Source organism: Pantherophis guttatus, chromosome 5, assembly GCF_059756535.1.
Source record: "Pantherophis guttatus breed Tessera chromosome 5, ASM5975653v1, whole genome shotgun sequence".
In the NCBI taxonomy this organism is placed as follows: Eukaryota; Metazoa; Chordata; class Lepidosauria; order Squamata; family Colubridae; genus Pantherophis; species Pantherophis guttatus.
Window position 1 is genome coordinate 37,272,913 of NC_142067.1, and position 21,307 is coordinate 37,294,219.

A 21,307-nucleotide genomic window follows, 5' to 3' on the forward strand; every position below is an offset into this window, starting at 1 on the left:
AAAGTTTAAAATTTATCAATTTAAAATCCATATCAAAATTTAAAATCAACCATAAAATCACGAGAGACCGGTTAACTGAAAGAGATGAGTTTTTAGGGCCCTGCGAAAAGTCCGGAGGTCGGAGATCACTTGTATATCTGGGGGTAGATTGTTCCAAAGGGTAGGTGCCACCACAGAGAAGGCTCTCCTCCTGGGGGTCGCCAGCCGGCATTGTCTAGCCGACGGCACCCTGAGGAGGACCCCTCTGTGGGAGCGAACTGGCCGGTGGGAGGCTATTGGTGGCAGAAGGCGGTCCCGTAAGTACCCTGGCCCTAACCCATGGAGCGCTTTAAAGGTGATCACCAACGCCTTCAAGCACACCTGGAAGTCCACCGGAAGCCAATGCAGCTCGCACAGGAGAGGAGTCACATGGGAGCGCCCCGTCGCTCCCATAATCCCCCACGCAGCCGCATTCTGCACCAGTTGGAGCCTCCGGGTGTACCCCAAGGGGAGCCCCATGTAGAGAGCGTTACAATAGTCCAGACGAGAGGTGACGAGTGCTTGAGTGACTGTGCGTAGGGAGTCCCGATCCAGAAAGGGGCGCAACTGGCGTATCAGGCAAACCTGATAAAAAGCCCCCCTGGCCATGGCCGTCATATGCCCTTCTAAAGACAGCCGTGCGTCCAGGAGGACGCCCAAGTTGCGGGCCCTTTCCGTGGGGGCCAGTGATTCGCCCCCAATAACCAGCAATGGTGTCAGCTGGCTATACCAGGACGCCGGCAGCCACAGCCACTCAGTCTTGGAAGGGTTGAGTCGAAGCCTGTTTCTCCCCATCCAAACCCGCACGGCCTCCAGGCACTGGGACATCACTTCCAAGGCATTGTTGGGTTGGTCTGGGGTGGAGATGTATTTAAAAAGAGGAAAATTTAGGTCAGGCCAGCTTGATGAAATAGGAACGTCTTAAGCGCGCGACGGAAGATACGCAGATCCGGGATCTTCCGTATCTCCGGGGGGAGCTCGTTCCAGATAGTAGGTGTCCCCACAGAGAAGGCTCTCCCCCTGGGGGCTGCCAGTCGACATTGTTTGGCCAACGGCACCCGGAGGAGCCCCTCTCTATGGGAGCGTACTAGTCGGTGGGAGGCTATTGGTGGTAGCAGGCGGTCCCGCAAATAACCAGGGTGATGAAATGGCGCTAGAGCACTACTGGAGGAAAACAAAGAGAAAATCCAACTAAATACAGGTAAGAACCCTTTACTATTAAGGAATACCCTGTGTCAAGAAGAGTGACAAAACCTAAGCATTTTCCCACTCTGATTGCCTTCACAGATGAGTTTCCTATGGCTCTAGTTAAGGTGACTTGTTTCCTGGGAAAGGAAGAGCCAAGGAAATTGTTATAGGAGTCTCTTTGAGGACTGTGTAAGTCCCATGGAATTGACTGAGAAATAGCTCTGTTTTGTTATCTGTGAAGAATCTGAGGTTACTAGAATGCAAACCTTGGGCTTTGAGTTCTGACATTTATATTTTAGATCCATGTTCCTTCTGGTTAATCAAGGCTCAGAGACAACATATGGTTGGATATATGTGGTGGTAAGTGCTTGCTTGAGGAAAGGGATTGTTTTATCACTTTTGAAAAAAACTGGTGATCTACCCTCTTCTCAAGAAGCTATGGATCCAACAGAGTTGGATAATTTCCATCCAGTCTCAAAATTTCTCCTTTGTGAGAAAGTTACTGCAAAACTGGTAAAGTTACAACTGTAGAGGACCCCTCGAGGAAGCAAATTATTTGGATACCTTTTCATTGTGTACCAGATCAGGTTGAGAAAATATCAGTTGTACTTGTCAATGATCTTTTATGGTGTCAGGATATTTGTGATATAACCAACCTGGCCCATCTGGATTTCTTTTGATATGATTAATCATTGTATCATTCTGAACCAGGATAGGGGGTTGGGAATGGAAGGGAGGCATGGTTGTAAGATGTTCTCCTACTTCCTTTGAAAACAGTTCCAGCTGGTATCAGGAAGGTGAAGTTATAGACTCCATGGTATTTCAGAGAGTATTCTACTTTCCCTACTCCTGTTTAACATCTACATGAAACCAATGGGCAAGTGTAGGCCATGGAGTATGGCTTTGAAGGACAATTGAAAGATTCACTAACAGAGCAATAATTGTAATTATTATTGCTTATTAAAATATGTAATTTCTGGATACTACTTTAGAATTAAACAGTATGCTGAACTCCTGTGAACTAGACCAAGGACACTCGTGTTTTTATATAAAAAAAGAAAAAATGGGCATGGAAGAAGAAATGCACAGTTGTAAAACACAATAACTCTTGATAAGCTTCCATTTTATTTTTATTGAAAAAGTTTTTCAAATACAGATTTTTCCCCCTTCCCCCCCCCTAACCCCCCTCCACCCTCCCCTCCCCCCATGGCTTCTCCAAGATAAAATCCAAATTGATATCACATTATATAATACTTTACCACCCTTTTACACCACCCCCTATGTGCTAACCATTTCTTTCTAACATTATTATTATATCCCCCTATACTATACATTTCAAAGCAACATTCAGCTATAAAACTATATAATAAATCCTAATTTAGCATTTATTCAACTCATAATCTACCCATTTCCTCCATCCCCACACATATATCTCTTAATTCAAATCTTTTAAGTATATTAATATCTGAACACAACATCCCTTTTCCTAAACTAAACAATCAGTAACCTAATCTATCTCCACCCACTTTCCTACAGGTCTACCATACATAATATTTTTAATATCTTTGTTCTTCTGCCCGCACCACTAAAAGATATTTCCATATATAAATAAAATCCTCAAATGACTTTAAATTTGTAATCCATATAGTATCTTCTGTAATGTATTTCAACTAGATTATTAATTCCATCGCCCATGTTAGGGTAACATCAAGTTCTGCTTCCAACAGTGTATTCAGTATCTTCAATTACCATCTGCCCCCATCAATAATAAATGTTTCTGTATATAAAAAAACACCCGAGTGACTTTATATTTATATTCCATGTAGTATCTTCTGTAGTGTCTTTTGTCTAGATTATTAATTCCAACCACCAAGTTAGGGTAACAACCAGATCTTCTGCATGCCCCAATTCCATAGTTCTCTTGCCTTATAACTCAAAATATACGTAATCCATTTTTCAAAGAGTCCAAAATAGAAAGTTCCAATCCGCTCAATCAAAGGCCATCTTCCACATCCCAAAAACACCAGCACTGCAGAGATCTGTTATTCTTCTCAAAATAGTATAAGTCTGTAATTTGCCTCAGCTATATTTTCATGTATCAGCCTTCTATAAATCCCGCTTATTATATTTAATCGTCTCTTAAGTAACTGGCATTAATCTGTTGGCTAAAAAAGAAAAAAAATTGTTTAATTTAAAAATTTTTAGTTTTGTAGGACCTGCTTCTTCTTTTCTTAACTTGTTGTGGTTTAGATCTCCATCCTGGTTGCCTTCCTAGGACTTGTATATCAGCTGATTGAGTTATATGCTGGTCTGTAACTTGATAAAACATCAAATCGAGGTCCAAAGCCGCCTCTCTTATATTTATAGGTGATCCAGCTATAGCCTCTAAGGGAGAATCCAAAAGCGGCTCATCCAAAAAGCCTTCTGTAACTTGTTTTTCCATTACCTCCATCTCCATCTGCTTATCCTGAGTTTCAATATCTTGTTCATTTTGCTTTTCTTTATCCCCCTCCTGTGTTCCTGACACTGGTGACATACGTGGAGATGTTGGGCCCATTTTAAAAACCTTGTAGTAAAATTCTTCCGCTTTTTCAACAGTATTTAGTTGATATCTTTCTCCTTGATATCTCAATATTATACCAACTGGAGCATCCCACCTAAATGGGATGTTTTGTTTCTTTAGCTCAGTCACCAAAAATCCAAAGTCCTTTCTATCTTTTAACATCTTGGACGGCAGCTCTTTATATATCCAGATCTTCCTTCCATTCATTTCTGGAGTGGAGTTAAAAGACTTTTGCACAATATCATTTCTTATTCCTTTATCAGTAAAGTAAAGTAAATCACCACATCTCTGGGCAACTGCCTTTGCTTTGCCACCCAAGAATTTACTCTGTAGGCCTTATCAATCTTAGCTTACTAACCTTTAAAATCACAGCCAGAACTTCAGCAGACATCTTTCTCAAGTCCTCTCTGTTATTTTCCTGTATTCCCCTCATTCTGATCGCAAATTCCATAGATCTGAATTGCATTCATTGTGACTTCATTTTCAATCCTTTGTTTTATATTATCTGCATTGTAAGTCTTGTGATCAGCTTCCTTTATTTTAGACTCTACTTCTGAGCTATTTTATTGAATATTTATCAAAGAGATCCCCCGAAGCCCGGAGCAGCGGCGAGCTGGATAGGGAGCCCCATTCTGCTTCCTCCCCAAGAGTAAAAAAAAACTCTGGGGAGTTCGCAGAGGGCTCTACCTGCTCTCGCCGGCTCTCTCTCACGTCTCCTCAATGAGACGGAGTTTTTCGAGCCGTCTCTCTGCTGTAGAGGCGGCTCTTACGGGCGACGAGGCTGGCGGTCCTGAAAGACCATCTGGCGATGACGGAAGCCAAACCGGAAGCCAAGCTTCCATTTTTAACTAGTGAAAAATAATGGAAAATATCTTTATTGTAACTTTACTCTTGGGTTAACTTATTGTCATTCTTTTTTTTCTGAAGTAGTTTTTTATTGTAGAGTATCCTGAGTATTTTTGGAAACTCTTAAATTGTACAAAATTGCAACTGGCTGAAGATGCTATCTGTCTGAGGAAACTACTCTTGGACTAAAATTGAATTAATAACGGATATCCCACTTTGTTTCCATTAAATCATTAACTTTTATTTTATTTTAGGCTGGTACAACTTCATTCAGCTTTCAAAATATAAAGTCACATCTAATTAAAAGTTGGCAGAGGAAGGTGGGAACTTTTATAACCAGGCAAACAAAAGCTGTGATAAATGTTGTTCTTTACTTTCATAAATGAATACAGTAGTTACCGTATTATAAGAATATTTAATCATTCTCAGAAATAATCACTAATTCTTGTTACGAATCCACAAATTAGACTGTTCTCAGTAAAATTAAATTGACTTCATGCAGAACACTCAAACAAGTCTGTAAATGTTGTCTTTCAGATGAATCTGGTGTATACCAAATCTGCTTTCTCAAAATTTTACAAGCAATCCATTGTCTCTGATGTCAGGTGGGACATAATTTATAGTTTGTTTTTATCATTTAATGATAAATATCTTCTTATCTTGTTGCAAGTCAATTATCTTGTAAGTCAAGCACAACTTTATAAAATGATTGAGTGCCAGCATAAACAACATTTCCCTTCCATGTTGATACATTGTATATTTCAAAAGCTATTAGCATTTACTTTGAATGATGATAGGAGCTTACATTTTTAAGCTTATCAGTTTTTTATATAAGCCAATAAGGTTCTGGGCGGATATCACATATAAAGTCCTAAATAGCTTGGCACTCAGATAGATACAGTAGTGGCCAAAATTGTGGAAACCTTTAGGGGAAAAGTGTATTTTTGAGGTTTGATGGTTAATAACACCACTTTTTTTTGGAGTTTCAAGATAATCATATTCCACTGCTGGAATGGCCTGGGAATAGCCCAGATCTTAACCCAATTGAAAATCTATGGAGCTGACTAAAGAAATTTGTTAGTCAGAAGCGACCCAGCAATAAAACCCAGTTAATAGAAACAATCATTCGATCTTGGTTTCACATTATAACAGTTGCAGAACTAAAAGACTTGGTTCGCTCCATAGGAAGATGTTGTAAGGCCATAATTCATGCTAAAGGTTACCCAACTAAGTATTAACTGACGTGATAATTTTTGTATATCTTGTTTTTTTCTACATGTTTCACTTTTCTTCTTTATACTGTAACTTCTACTAGCAAATCCTTCATAAAAGTTATTGCATTACATTCTTGATTAAATTATCTTTTCAATGATATATAATTTTATGGTACTACTCCCCAAAAAAGTGGTGTTATTAGCTAGTTTTAGAAAATACACTTTTCCCAAAAGGTTTCCACAATTTTGGTCAATACTACATAGCGGGACATTTCTCCTGTCCAGATTTAGCCCGGTATATGCATGCATCCTGAACATATCTAGCCAATTCCCAATTTCTGTGAAATGATAAGAGAGCGGCCTCAAAGTTATAAATGGCAACTCACACAACATGGAATATCTTGCCCATTGAGGTCTGCTGGGGCCTCATTTTGCTCCACATTTACAAGGTTTTTTAAACTGTATTGTCCTGAGGATCATTTAGTCCAGAAGATGGACCCGGACTGCCTTGGTGGATAATCTTTGTTAATTTAGTAAGTTAGTTTTAGTCCAGTGGGGGGTTTCAAATTTTTTTACTACTGGTTCTGTGGGCATGGCTTGGTGGGCATGACAGGGGAAGGATACTGTAAAGTCTCCATTCCGTCCCCAATCCAGGGGAAGGTTACTGCAAAATCCCCATTTTCTCCTGATCAGCTGGGATTTGGGAGGCAGAAAATAGATGGGGGCGGGGCCAGTCAGAATTTTTACTACCAGTTTTCCGAACTACTCAAAATTTCTGCTACCGGTTCTCCAGAACTGGTCAGAACCTGCTGAAACCCACCTCTGTTTTAGTCCTTATTTTCTTTGTTTGGAAATTGCCCCAAGCCCTTAAAAATAGAACTATACAAGCAACCGTATAACTCAATTAAATAAATACAATTTGTTTTGTACTGATTTCAGCAATAACAACAATGGGGGACTTCTTGTCCATTTCTGGATTGTGTTTGTGGTACCACAGGCAAAAGGCCAAATATTTTGTGAAGACTGTGTTGCAGCTATTTTAAGAAATTCAATTCACACAAGCATCACCAATCGAACCTCAGTAGGGAGTCTTCAAGGCCTTGCAGTGGATATGGATTCCATTGTACTCAATGGTTGGTATTTCTAAATCAAGAATTCATATGTACTATTCATTGTATCTGAAGGTTTCCTTTTTCTGAGTGCACAACATTTTATTCAAGGATTGATGGGAACACAAATATGCTTGGAAATCATAAATTCAGGGGAATAAAAATTTCAGCCTGCTTTTTAATTTAAAATGATTATGAACGTTTATGGCTGTTATTCAAAACAGATCTGATAAGTCTCCTAGATACTTAAACATGCGTAACTAAAGGCTCACTTTTGTTTCAAAAATATAGTAACACTGAAAAATGTGCTGCCAAATATTAGCTGCCAAATCTTGAGGGCTTTTGAAGGTTGCAGACATGGAGCTGGTTTTGCATGCATTGCCCACTTCTGTTCTGATGGAAAGAACTGCCCTTTTTCCAGAAATGATAAATGAACAATTTTCTTATGCAAGAACAACTACTCTTCACAGTTATACAAGAATGCCCTTGCTGCATATATATTCTTTATATCCAGCAACTTTTAAAAAACAGCATGTGTATAAATTCCTGGGAATTTTAAAAATTACTAAGAAATATTTTCTAACTATTATCTTAAAACTTATAAATGAGAAAAGAAAGACAAATGTATTTCAGAACAGAAATAAAAATAATTAATTATAGATCTCTTTGACATCAGTACTTGGAAAGATTTTAAAATAGATTTTAAAGTTTCTAAGCGAATTGAAGACAATGTAATAACTATCATAAATGAACATTCTTTGTCAACAATACATCAGCTTTTGAGTGGATAACTTTCTTAGTTGGTTCTGGGAACGGTGCGTATGTACTATATCTTGATTTCAAGAAAGCATTTTAACATTTAACTGTAACATTCTGATTATCAAACTAGGTAACTGGAAATCCTATCTCAATGGGCCAGTGGAGAAATATCACAATATTGGTTCTGGGCCCTGTGATCTTTAATAATTAGAAAAAACAGGTTGCTTAATAAAATTAGATACAGATAGTACCATAAACATGGAAATAATTATGACTGCCTATAGAAATGGGCTAAAAATAAACAAATAGAATTTAACAGAGACAAATGCAAAGTGCTTCACTTTTTAAGAAGAAAGAAAGCAAAGACATTTTTAGAATGCACCAATACCATGGAGTATCAAGGGTGATGGTGGAATAGGTTAGCCATAAGTGAAGGCAATGGGGGTGCCAAAATGGCAAAGAAGCTATTGGCAGTTGAGTTCCTGTTCTCTACATACCAATTAGTTCTTTGACAGTTAGTGGCATAGTGTGGCAACACAGAACGACAAGAGTTGGAATGGACCTTGCAGGTCTTCTAGTCCAACCTTCTGCTCAGGCAGAAAACATCTATACCATTTCAGAGAAATGGTTGTCCAATATTTTCTTAACCTTCAGTATTGGAGCATCCACAACTTCTGGAGGCAAGTCGTTCCACTGATTAATTGTTCTAACTATCAGGAAATTTCCCCCTAGTTTTAGGTTGGTTCTCTTTTTGACTGTTTTCCATCCATTGCTTCTTGTCCTGCCTTCAGGTGCTTTGGAGAATAGGTTGACCCCCTCTTATTTGTGGCAGCTCCTTCAATATTGGAACACTGCTATCATGTCACCCCCAGTTCTTCTTTTCATTAAACTAGACATACCCAGTTCCTGCAACTTCATTTGTTTTAGCCTCCAGACCCAGGCTATTAAAAAGTAATATGCTTTTGATTTTAAATATGTTAGAAACGCTTTGTTAACTAAGTCCTACCAAGTGAAATTAAAAGAATCAGGAATGAAACACTGCTATGAAATTATCACAGAAAATAAGGCCAGGACCTGATACAAAATGCAGAATATGGCTTTAGTGCAGTGGTGGAAGCCACTTGCCTTCGCTACCAGTTCAGGATTGGGAGCATGCATGCCCCTTCTGTGTATGCGCAGAGCCTTCTGTGCATGCGCAGAGGGCAAAAACGGGATGTAATGACGTCCTGGCAGGTGGGCGGAGCCTCCCACTGCTGCTACCGGTTCACGTGAGCCAGATAGATCCAGCTGGATTTCACTGCTGCTTTAATGAGTATAAAAAACTGGAAATTAAATTCCAAATTAACTTGGAAAAAATAATCCTAATCCTAATATAAATTTGGCAGTGAAACCAAAGACAGAATTTATGAGCTTCTCTTTACTGAGTGAGTTCAAATGGCATCATAAATTCTTATGTAATAGTACAAAATACATTTTCTTGGCTTCTCGAGCTCCAAATCTATAACATTATATACACACAGTATGTATTGTCTACTGACTATTTATTGTAAACTTTGCTTAAATATAAGCATATTTATTAGGATTTTTTTCCCCAATGTAGTTGGGCTTCGATCGGATTACTCTTCAACAACAGGAACAGGTACATTACTGGGTTTTCCTGTCATAAATATTGTTCTTAACCTCATTTTAACTGAGAAGTATATATTACAATTAAAATTGAAGTGATTTACTTACCAAAACACTATTTTTCTTTATGGCTGCTTTATTAACCTTTATGTTTCTGTAATGCTTTTAATTGTTCAAAGTACTTTATAAAGCATAATCCTTAAAAAGATGCTAGAGATAAATGAGAATTAGGAAATGGTTCCATTTCCAAGAGTAAGATTTTTTTTTTTTAAGATGTTTCTGTTTTAGGTTCGATTTTTAAAAAAATATATAGTTTATTTTGTGTGTTAAACCAGGCTATAGTATAAGGAGACAATCAACAGAAACAGTAGCATATGCAATCTGAACAGATATCAGTTCTCCACAGGATATCATTAGAGGCGTTTAATAATTCAGAATGCCTCTGTTTCCACCATTCCTGCTCTCCAACATGCTTTTTCAACAGGCAACTTGACTTTCTTGTTTTTCTTTGAAGATGTTTCACTTCTCAACCAAGAAGCTTCTTCAGCTCTGACTGGATGGTGAGGAATGGAAGAATTTATATTTCTTGCAGACAGCTGGTCATTTGCATTATTTTAGAGCAGGGCTGTCAAACTAGTGGCCCCTGGGCCAGATGTGTCACGCATAGGCCATGCCCACCCCAGCTTTGTGAAGGGAAAAATGTCATGGTAAATGTCTAACTACTACATCTCCCTGATCACCCGGACCTGCAAGGGTTAACTGACCACATATCCCATAACCCCTGTAACCACTCCTTATCTCTTTGCCCCTCCTCCTGGGTATAAAAGCTCCGACCACGTGGTCCACATGGTATTCCAGATGTATACCTGAAAGGGAAAGGTACAAGGTCAGTGACCTCCAGTACCATTAAGCCTATAATAAAGCTACTGAAAAGAATTGAAGTCTGACTTTGAGTTATTGGGCTAGATCCAGCTTTTAACAAAAAATGTTGCGATATATCACGTGACGGCAACATGGTGCCATGAGTTGGACACCCCACCCGTGTTTTAGAAAGTTGTTGAGGTGCTCTTTGCACAACTGAGGACACAGATAACCCTCCAAGGGCCTCAACAAATCTCTAAAAGAATGCAAATGATCAGCTGTCTGCAAGGAATATAAATCTTTCCATTCCCCACCATCCAGTCAGAACTGAAGAAGCTTCTTGGTTGAGAAGCCAAATGTCTTCAAAGAAAAACAAGAAAGTGCAGTTGCCTCTTGAAAAAGTACCTTTGGGACAACCATGACCTGGATGACTGAGAATCTCCACAGATGCCATTCCTGTTATTTAATCTACATGGAGCTCACAGCTACACGACTGCATGAGGCCAGAATACAGTTTATTTATTTAATTTATAAGGCTGTCCAAATCAAAACAACTCTGAGTGGCTTACACCACATTTAGAAACCAAGATAAAAAAAATTCTTAAAAGAAGTAGTAACTGAAGATCAACATTAATCTGCATAAATCTTTCACACCTTTGGAGCACAGTTCCTTTTATGAGCCATGGTGGCACAGTGGTTAGAGTGCAGTACTGCAGGCTACTTCTGCTGACTGCTGGCTGCCTGCAATTTGGCAGTTCGAATTTCACCAGGCTCAAGGTTGACTCAGCCTTCCATCCTTCCGAGGTGGGTAAAATGAGGACCCAAAATTGTTGGGGGCAATATGCTGACTCTGTAAACAGCTTAGAGAGGGCTATAAAGCACTGTAAAGTGGTATATAAGTCTAAGTGCTATTGCTACTGCTATTATACTGAGGCAGGATATGCATGACAACTAAATTAAAATACAAGTACTCCTTGACTTATGACCACCACTGGGAACAGAATTTAATTGCTAAGCAAGGCAGTTATTAAGTGAGTCACATTTGATTTAATAATCTTTTTTGCTATGGTTGTTAAGCGAATCACTGCAGTTGTTAAATTAATCATGCATTTATTAAGTGAATCCTGCTTCCTCCATTGACTTTGCTTGTGGAAAGCTGAATGGAAAGGTTGCAAATAACAAAATGTGACCTCAGAACACTTGTAATGAAATATTTCTTTTGCCATCTTGATAAGTTTGGCTGTGTCCCACATGGACACTCATATTCATATGAGTATAATTATGTGTACCCCTTTCCTTTCCTTTCCTTTCCTTTCCTTTCCTTTCCTTTCCTTTCCTTTCCTTTCCTTTCCTTTCCTTTCCTTTCCTTTCCTTTCCTTTCCTTTCCTTTCTTCTTCGTTCCTTTCCTCTCTGTTCCTCCCCTCCTCTCTTTCCCTCTTCTCAAAATCAAAATTGTAAACTTCAAGAATACTTCAATTATTTTTGCAATCAATCTGCTCTTGTGATCACCCAAACTTTTATAAAGAAATGAAATTGTTAATGCAAGTAGTTACAAAATTTTCATTTTTATCAGTGACATCAGAAATTCTATGTAACATGTGAGTTGTACATAGTATTTGTAGTGGAGCAATTGGTAAATGAAATGAGCTTGCACTATTTCTGCAGGTGCAAACTGCATCTATGATCTGCATGCAGATGTCTTGCATCAACATTTTCCATTGGACTTTTTGGAAACATCAGGAAGGATGATCTGTTATTTTAAACTGATTGCGTTGGTTGGCTACTTAATTCGCCTTTCTATAGCATCCATTCGGATTGAAGCGGACAACTGCATTAGTGATTCATTGACCATTTATGACTCCCTAATGCCAATAAAGAGTAAGATATTATATCGGTAAGAAGTCTTTTCTAATAAGGATTTTTTTAAAAAAATATTGCTAAGATTTTTTTAAAAATCTAAAGATATTACATAAAATCTTAGAATTTCTTCACTTTCATATGTTGTATTAATAAATAACTGCCTCCATTGCAAGAAGGCTAAATGTTTTAAAATTCAAAATTCAAAATGTTTTGAAACAATAGTTGGCTTCATACAATATACCCAGATAAAATATGTGTGTGTGTGTGTGTGTGTGTGTGTATGTATATGTGTGTGTATGTACCTATGTGTATGTATGTATGCATGTGTGTGTATGTGTGTATGTATGTATATCTGTGTGTACGTTCCTTATGTGTATGTATGTATGCGTGCGTGTGTGTGTGTGTATACCATTTAAACGAACTGCAAGTTATCTAGGTTCATATTTCACAGTGGTTCTCAACCTTCTTAATGCCGCGACCCTTTTATACAGTTCCTCATGTTGTGGTGACCCCCAACCAGGGGTGGGTTCTAAATTTTTTTATTACCGGTTCTGTGGGTGTGGCTTATTTTGTGGGTGTGGCTTGGATGTCATGTGACTGGGTGGGCGTGGCTAGCTGGTCATGTGACCGGGTGGTCATGGCTATGTGTATAGGGACTACTCAGAGGGCTGAAAAAAGTCATTTCTGACAGGTCCTCGCACTTTTGACTGGTCCTCACACTTATGACCATCCTCACATTTATGCCCGTGCAGCATTCTTAACAACCATGTCACTCATTTCACAACTTCTTCTTTTCACCATGGTGATAAGATAGGGCAAAAAATGTAAAATGTGAGGATAGTCGTAAATTCGAGATCTGGTCAAAAGTGCGAGGACCAGTCAAAAATAACTTTTTCAACCCTCTGAGTAGTCCATGTGCACAAAAGGATTACCCAGAGGGCTGAAAAAAGTGATTTCTGGCAGGTCCTCGCACTTTTGACCAGTCTTCGCACTTATGACTGGTCATCATTTGTGCCCATTGTAGCATTCTTAACAACCGTGTCACTCATTTCACAACTGCTTCTCTTCACCATGGTGACAAGATAGGGCAAAAACGTAAAATGTGAGGACAGTCGTAAGTTCGAGGACTGGTCAAAAGTGCGAGGACCAGTCAAAAATAACTTTTTCAGCCCTCTGAGTAGTCCATATGCATAAAAGGATACAGCAATAGAGAGAGATGAAGGAAGGGAAGGGAAATTAGAGTAGGAGTGAGGGTAAGAGAGGGAGGAAGAGAGGAGGAGAAGGAGAAAGGAAGAGGAAGTAGGGAGGAGAAGAAGAGGGGGAGGAAGAGAAAGTAAGAAGGAAAGAAAAGAGAGAGGTGGTAAGTTTGAGGAGAAAGATTGCTGTACAATAAAAAAGATGAAAGGGAAGAAAGCCAACCCCAAACAAATATCAAGATATTAAGATAAAGAATGAATTGTTAAACATTAAAAAATAAAAGAGAATAAATATGAATAAATAACATTAGAAACACACATACAAACATACAATGTATTTTCTTTGAACAGAGTATTTGGCCAGTTCACAAATTTAAACAGTGTTTAGTCATTTCAATTAAATTTACAATTTCTATATTTCCTTTTTGCCATATTTATTCCACATCTATTTTTGTAAAAAACCAATATTACCCTTCATCCTCATCTCTAATCTTAATCAAATTCAATTTTTCCCTTCTATTCTATATTATACCCCTTCCCATTGTCATCTATTTTTATATCCATCCTCACATTGGTTAATTATGTAATATTACAGTTGTTTAATATAAATTCAACATTTTAATATAAATCAATTAGTTATATAACTACCTTTTTTGTATTTTAATCAATATGAACATGAATATTCCAATTATTTCCATGCAATCCAATTTCTTACAAATCAGTTAATTATATTTACCAATAATAATAAACCAAATAATTTCACCCATATATTCCTCCAAACCACAACTTAACCATTTCTGCTTTCAACACAATATACAATTAATAGTATCTCAATTATTACAATTCCCTAGTTAAATAGAGCTTTTTTTCTTTTGTGTTTTAAAATCTTGAACTCTCCACTTTTTCCCTAAATTTCCCATTGTTTGCACCTACCTTTTTTGGTGAGGAAAAAGAAAAGAAATCTGCCTGCCTAATTTTCCAATGTTGTAGCAACAGCAAAGCCAACAGCCTGCTTTACTTTCAGTTTCGTTTTTCAGAATAGCTAGGGGAAAAAAAATTGCTCCAGCACTCTTTGCAAACAAGCAGCAGAGCCCTGAGCAAAACAGCTGAGAGCAAATCAGCTGAGAGTCAGGACCCGATCTAATCAAGGGCTAATTAGCCTATGCTGAAGCTCCACGGGCCAATAAAATTACAAAAAAGCACCGAACCATTTGTTAAATTGCTGGCTCGCCCGCCCCTCGCCCACCATTATTTATTGGCAATAAATAGTGGTGCGGAGGGGCGGGGCAAGGGGCGGGTGGATCCAGCAGAATCCCACCACTGGCTATAGGGCGGCCCTTTGAAGCCCCGCGGCAAGAATTTAAACAGTTTTTTTTCCTCTAGCCATCAGCTGGGACTTAGGAGGCAGCAATAGATTGGGAGTGGGCGGGGTAAGCGAACGGCCGGCGATCCAACAGAGCAGAGAGTGAGAGTGAGTGAAGGCGTGGGGGGGGGGGCGAGAGAGGGCTTTGGCGACCCCTGTGAAATGGCCGTTCGATCCCCAAAGGGGTCGCGACCCCCAGGTTGAGAACCGCTGATATATCACATCAAATGTTAAGCCATGGTAATGAGTGAAACTATTTATTTAATATATTTATTAGATTTTTTAAACCCTGCCTTTATTACTTTGTAAGTAAGTGAAAGCAGGGCACATACTTCCTTTCCGTCCTTGCCTGTAACAACAACCCTGTGAGGTAAATTGGGCTGAGAGAGTGATTTAGAAGCTCTTAAGCCACTATCAAGTCAAGCATATCTCTTATATAATCTGTAATATTTTTTCCAACATATATTGTCCAGAACTATAAGGATTTTATATTTGTTTTTATAAAAAATGTATTTTTTATCAATTAGCACAATTAATTAACCAATTGATTAACCAACAAAGCAGGAGGGAGAATTCTAGGATAGGCGTGAAAGGTATCTAGTAATTTCTATAACATCTATACATTTATAACAAATTGTTTTATTTCAGAATATGTGAACCTTCTAATTCATGGATATCTTTTGTTTCTACAAATAATATGATGTTAGTTATGCTGAAGTCCACACAAGTTAGGCAAATGAAGGAATTTCATGGCTACTTTGAGATGATTCCACAAGAAAGTGCGTATTTTGTCTTTTTTAAAAAAAAAAATTGTGGACATGTGGTCATATTACTTAAATTATGTTCTGTCTTTGAAAGTAGTGCATTATTCATGACAATTTATTTTATAATCTCTGGCATACATTTAGTTCCTCTCAACTTTTTTCATGTGTTCTTTTTCTTTTTTTCACTTTCAATAAGTTTTTTTGCTTAAAACCTCAAGGTCTAGTACTTACACCCATAACTCATCAATGTTATGCTACATTATACCACTAGATGGAGGAGTTGTCATATATACCCAGCACCAGAGTAATTTGTCTACTGACATCACTGAAAGCTGATCCATATCAGATCTGATTAGCATTTTAAAACAACATTACTAGGAAAAGAATGGCTTGATAGAGAATACTGGGAACTGAACATAGAAATACTGAAACAGATCAAGAAAACTAACCATGTCATAATAGGGAAAGAGCTTGAATTAAGAGAGTCTTGATCTTTAAACAGTTGTTTATTCAATTGCTTATTGGTAGTTTAATACCAATAAACTAATCCTACCATATTATCTTTAGCAATGGTGATTCTCCAATTTAGCACAGGAAGTCAGATAGCTTTGAGTATATTTTTTCTAGTGTAATGTATTAGTCAATGACTCCTCCATAAGTCTTGTAATTTCTTTATTTTCCTTACTAACTATCATTTACTTTAAAAAAAAAAGTCTGTAGTAGGTATTTAGCAGCTTAAGAGATCTTTTTATTGTGGTTACAAAACTATGTCTTCTATGCTTTTTCATCATGCAGGTAAAGGCAGTGCTTAGTTTTCAAGAGCATTTGTTTAAGATACCGCATTGTATTCGGTCTCTCTCTATCCTTGTGGAACAACTAAGTGTTGTTTGTTGCTATCTTAATTCTCCTACTAGTCTTTTTCTTGCTTTTATTATTTCCAATGTGGCAAGTAAATGCAAAATTAACACTATCGGCGGCATACAAGGAAAACCAGCTGAAGATGTTTTATAGATTTGCCATTTATGGTGGATGTGCCCGGCAGCAAAAAAAATTTGGCCGAACATTAAGAAATGGATAGAACAAATAACAGACCAACAAATAGAAAGAAAACCAGAAACATTTCTGTTAGGAATTTTTACAAGACCATATTCCAAGGAAATAAAATATTTGATGCTACATATCTTAACAGCAGCACGAATAGAATATGCAAAAAACTGGAAACAGGAAAGAACTCCAACTGAGGAAGAATTGATAGATAAGATTTTAGAATGTGCTGAGATGGACAGATTAACAAAAGAAATTAAAGAGAAATAGACTTTTTCTTGCTTTTATTATTTCCATTCTTTGTCATGCTGAAATCTATGTGAAAGAGTAGAAAATGTCTCTTCCTTTTTTGTTTGATTCTTGGTTTTCTAACTGTATATAAACAGGACCATCCTTTTTTCCCCCTTAGAATGTGGAAATACTATATTTGCATTAGGAAGTTCCGGATTTGAAGGGCAAATCATAAGTCCCCATTATCCCAGCTATTACCCTCCAAAATGTATTTGCATGTGGACTTTTCAGGTAATTTTAAATACCATCTTTAAAGGACTTTCCCAACTACACTTCCCCATGTTTGGTGTCTGTTGGAAACAGGACTCTCTGTCTCTTTAGTGAGATGAAGTTGCAAAAGTCTGATCTCTTTGATCTCTGCACAAAGCTTTAATGTCTCTCCCACTCTGGGATTTTTTTGGGGGTCAAATAGCTGTAATGGGAGATGAAAGGTTTCCTTGTGAATGGTGGAAAGGTGCACCTGTTCTTTAATTCTGCCAGTTTAACTTCTCTCTTTAAGTGTTTAGAACTGGCAGATTAAATTAAGGCAACAAGCTTCTGCCTTAATATATTCTTGGGTTTAAAGTGTCGTCTTGGCTGAAAATCCTCCTGAACCTTTCAGGTATTCCTTCAATATATGGAATGACAAAGTTGCTTCATTTGTTGTTCTCTTCTTTGTCTGTTTTGGAGGAGCTCCTGTTGGCCCTTTTTCTGATGAAGGCCCAGTTGGTATAGCCACAAGTTCAGAGGACTTTCTTGATGTCTTTTAGTTCTTTTTCTTTTCCCTCTTTTCCCTCTTTTCTTTTCCCTCTTCCCTCTTGTTGGTAGGTAAACATTCAGCCCACTAAAGGACATTGCTATGCAGGGGTGGACTTCAAAATTTTTAGCAAGGGGTTTCTGCCCGGTTTCTGGGTGGGTGTGGCCATGGTGGGCGTGGCCTAGTCAGCCTCCTGTACAACGGTGGGGGGCATTTTTGCCCTCCCCGGGCTCCGGAGGTTTTCTTCAAGCCTCTGGGAGGGCGAAAACGGCCTCCACAGGCTCTGGAGGCCCTCTGGAGGCCGGAAACAGGCCCTTTCTGGCCTTCCTGAACTTCCGGTAGGCTTGTTTTTCGCCTTTCTCGAGCCTCCGCACATGCCCTGCACTTACCTGCATCCAAAATGGACTGCGTGGGGACTCCTGGGAAAGGCAGGGCGGGGGGGCAACCAGGAGTGGGATTTGGGGGTTCTCTGACCTGCACAGAATCTTAGCTAGAGGTTCTCTCAAACCCCTTCAAACCCCCAGCAGCCCACCCCTGCTGCTATGTATGGGACTCTGAATAGTCTCATTTTAGAGTCATTTTAAGAAAAGGTCATCGATTTCCTGCAACATCTACTGAAGGACAATGCCATTGACAAGCCACAATACTTGAAACATTGCAACACTGTCATTACATATGTTGCAGGAATATCTGAAAAGTTCAGGAGGATTTTCAACTAACACAACATACACACGCATTTTAAATAAATCAAATAAAATACTCAGACACAAACTGTGCAATGTGATTTATGCAGTACAATGCAGTGAGACGTGCAGATCTCTACATTGGTGAAATAAAACCACCTATTTTCTGTTAATGACACAGTCCTTTCAGCAGTTCCAAGGAGACGCTCATTTGTACTCTGACTCTGGTGACCCTGAAGACACAGATAAATCCCCTAAGGGGCTTCAATGACTCTCAGAGAACTAATGGTCCACCTTCAAAGTTTTAACACCCAGATGATTGCAAGGAATATAAATTTTTCCATTCCCCAGCATTCAGTGAGAACTAAGGATGCTTCTTGGGTGAGAAGTGAAATGTCTTCAAGGGAAAAAAAGTCCAGTTGCCTTTTGAAAAAGTCCCTTTGAGACAACCATGACCTGGATGACTGAGAATCTCCATAGACATTGAGTAGCTCAAAGTCAACCAGTTGGCTTCATGCCAAAGGATGAACTAGAACTCATTATTTCCTGGATTCTATCCTGATGCCTTAATTACACTTGTGGAAATAATATGGAACAATGAAAGTCTGGCAAAATATAAATGGAGAAAGAACATATTCCCCATTACACAGTGGGACTTTTTGTTCCAAACACTTTACAGCTTACGTCTCACTCCCTATTAACTTTCCATTGCAGCCAATGCTAATACATACGTAAAATGATGTTATATATATCTTCTAGCTTATCCTCATTTTATTTTTGTGACATATGAAACAAATTCTGATAAAAAGTAATAGAGGCAAGGGTGAAATTCAGCAGGTTCTGACAGGTTCTGGAGAACCAGTAGCGGAAATTTTGAGTAGTTCGGAGAACTGGCAAATACCACCTCTGGCTGGTCCCAGAGTGGGGTGGGAATGGGGATTTTGCAGTATCCTTTCCCTGGAGTGGGGTGGAAATGGAGATTTTGCAGTATCCTTCCCCTGCCATGCCCGCCACGCCACGCCCATCAAGCCATGCCCATAGAACTGGTAGGAAAAAAAAAATTCACCACTGATTACAGGCCATTATTTCTACACAGTCAAGTTGTCAGAAAATCGATTCCCTTTTGCAAAAAAACCCCAACCCCAAACCTTACTTTCTTATTCTTTCTTAAAACCAGGCACCTCAGACGAACTTTGGTATTGCCCTGATGTTTCATAATTATATGATCAGTGAAAAAAGCATTAAAGGCTGTGAACATGGATGGTGGAAAATTAATGAGCTAATGTAAGTGTGCTCATATACTGTAAGTAGTTTAATGGTGCAGCAATGAAAAGCAATGAAAAACTTTACATATGAAATAATACACGAGTTTTTAATGTTACAGATAGGGAAGGGTCAGTATAGTTGTACCTATGTGATGATTTAGAAAGTTTTTTATTTTAATTATCACTACAATGTACATTATCATATTTTATCAATATTTCACAGATTTCAGGAGGCATAAAGAATATACTGTAACTAAAGATGTGCACATTTGTGTAGAGAAATTTAAATTAGTCTTATGAACCCTTAGAAGCATGTTCTACTGTACAACAAAAGAAACTATTGTATATTAAAACCAATAATTATTCTGATTTAATTATTTATCAAGCAAAGTATTGTTTGTCCCAATAGATAAGCTAAGTAAGACATGTATAAAACACAAAAACACTTTGGGAAAGAGTGCTATGTGAAAGATAAGAATTTGATTCTTATTGTTTTTCTCATCCATACATTAAGACAGGAGGAAAATGAAAGAAAGTGAGTGCAAACTTGGAGTGGAATAGAATTAAAAACTGTCTTCAGTTAGGGAAATACAGAAAAAAGTACTTAATGGTGATTGCAAAGGAGAATCATGGAAACCTTTAAGGAATAAAATAGAGCACTGCGTAGAACAATCTACTGCTAGCTGAAGCTTTTGGCATGTAGACTTAGAAATGTGGTAATGCAAAATTATACTGCAGCTATATTTTACTGTTCACCTCTTCACAAGAGATGGTCTGCATAAGTTTATATAACCCATTTTGCAGGTATTGTGGCTACTACATTGATCATCGAACGATATTCCGTGTGGCAAACTTGGTGGTTAACATGGAATTTCAGTGCAGTTCCAAGCTTTCTGAACATCCCTTTCTTGTGGAATATGGAAGTTACAATATCAGCCAGCGTAAGACTGACTGTAAAAAGTATTCGAAACCCTTACTGGCATACAGATGTTATATACAGCTATTAAGATAATATATTTTCTTAGATTCTATTCAATGGCCAGCATTTATAATCAAGGAAACTTGATATGATAGAGAAAAAAGATGTGTAACTGTATATAGTAGCAAATTATCATTTCAAAAATTAATCTGCTAAAATTGGGATGATTTGATGATCAGGTGGAAGGTTTTGATTCATTTGTGTTAGTCCCAATGGATCTATTGCAATTATAGCTGCACTCCTAGATACTTTAGAAATCTAGCACAGCACGAGAACTAAAACTGTAACATACAGTTGCTATAAAATCAAATTGCATGTTAATAATAAAAATATAGACAATTACTTTCATTTGAGATTATTATTAACTTATATTTTTCTTTAATATCTTTTCATTGACACGCAGACAGATGAGCTGAGGAATGCTACTAGATGTGCTGAGTAATTGGGAAAGGAAATCCCACTGTTGCTCATTTTCATGTGAAGGACCACAATGAGGAAGAAACATCTCTCAGTCTAAAATAGATAGAGGATGACACATAGAAAAAAATGATTTTCATGTCAGTCATGTTCTTTTGCAGAACCCAAGTGACCCCACTTGAGAACGGCCGCTGTAATAATACAGAATTGGTTTTATGATACTTTGAATCTCTATCGGTGTACCCATAGAAAGATATGTAGTTTATTACTGAGTTTAGAATAGAGGATAGAAATGGAGATCAGAAAGCTACAGAAAGAAGAAAATTGGAAATAGATATTACTCAGAGAGACATACTTGACCTACAGACATTTCTTGGATACCTTGGGCTCAGGGGTGGGTTCTACATACCTTTACTACCGGTTCGCATCATGCCCGCACGCCTGCACGCGCTCGCTTTGCTTGTGCACCTACGCGGTCACAGATCAACTTTGATGACGTCCGGGTCAGTGGGCAGAGCCTCCCAT

At 38.2% G+C, this 21,307-nt stretch overlaps 1 protein-coding gene across 3 annotated transcripts in view; it reads left to right on the forward strand.

The window, feature by feature from the left end:
• Positions 1-21,307, forward strand: part of TMPRSS7 (transmembrane serine protease 7) — a 34,363-nt gene that overhangs the window by 1,752 nt on the left and 11,304 nt on the right. For 2 of the 3 annotated variants that reach the window (XM_087894932.1, XM_087894930.1), the window contains exons 2-9: positions 5,153-5,220; positions 6,769-6,962; positions 9,298-9,336; positions 11,850-12,078; positions 15,252-15,382; positions 16,821-16,933; positions 19,299-19,405; positions 20,191-20,327. In XM_087894932.1, coding sequence (XP_087751058.1) covers positions 5,153-5,220; positions 6,769-6,962; positions 9,298-9,336; positions 11,850-12,078; positions 15,252-15,382; positions 16,821-16,933; positions 19,299-19,405; positions 20,191-20,327 — 1,018 coding nt within the window. The remainder of the gene's footprint in view (positions 1-5,152; positions 5,221-6,768; positions 6,963-9,297; positions 9,337-11,849; positions 12,079-15,251; positions 15,383-16,820; positions 16,934-19,298; positions 19,406-20,190; positions 20,328-21,307) is intronic. The other variant, XM_087894931.1, reaches the window with a different exon arrangement.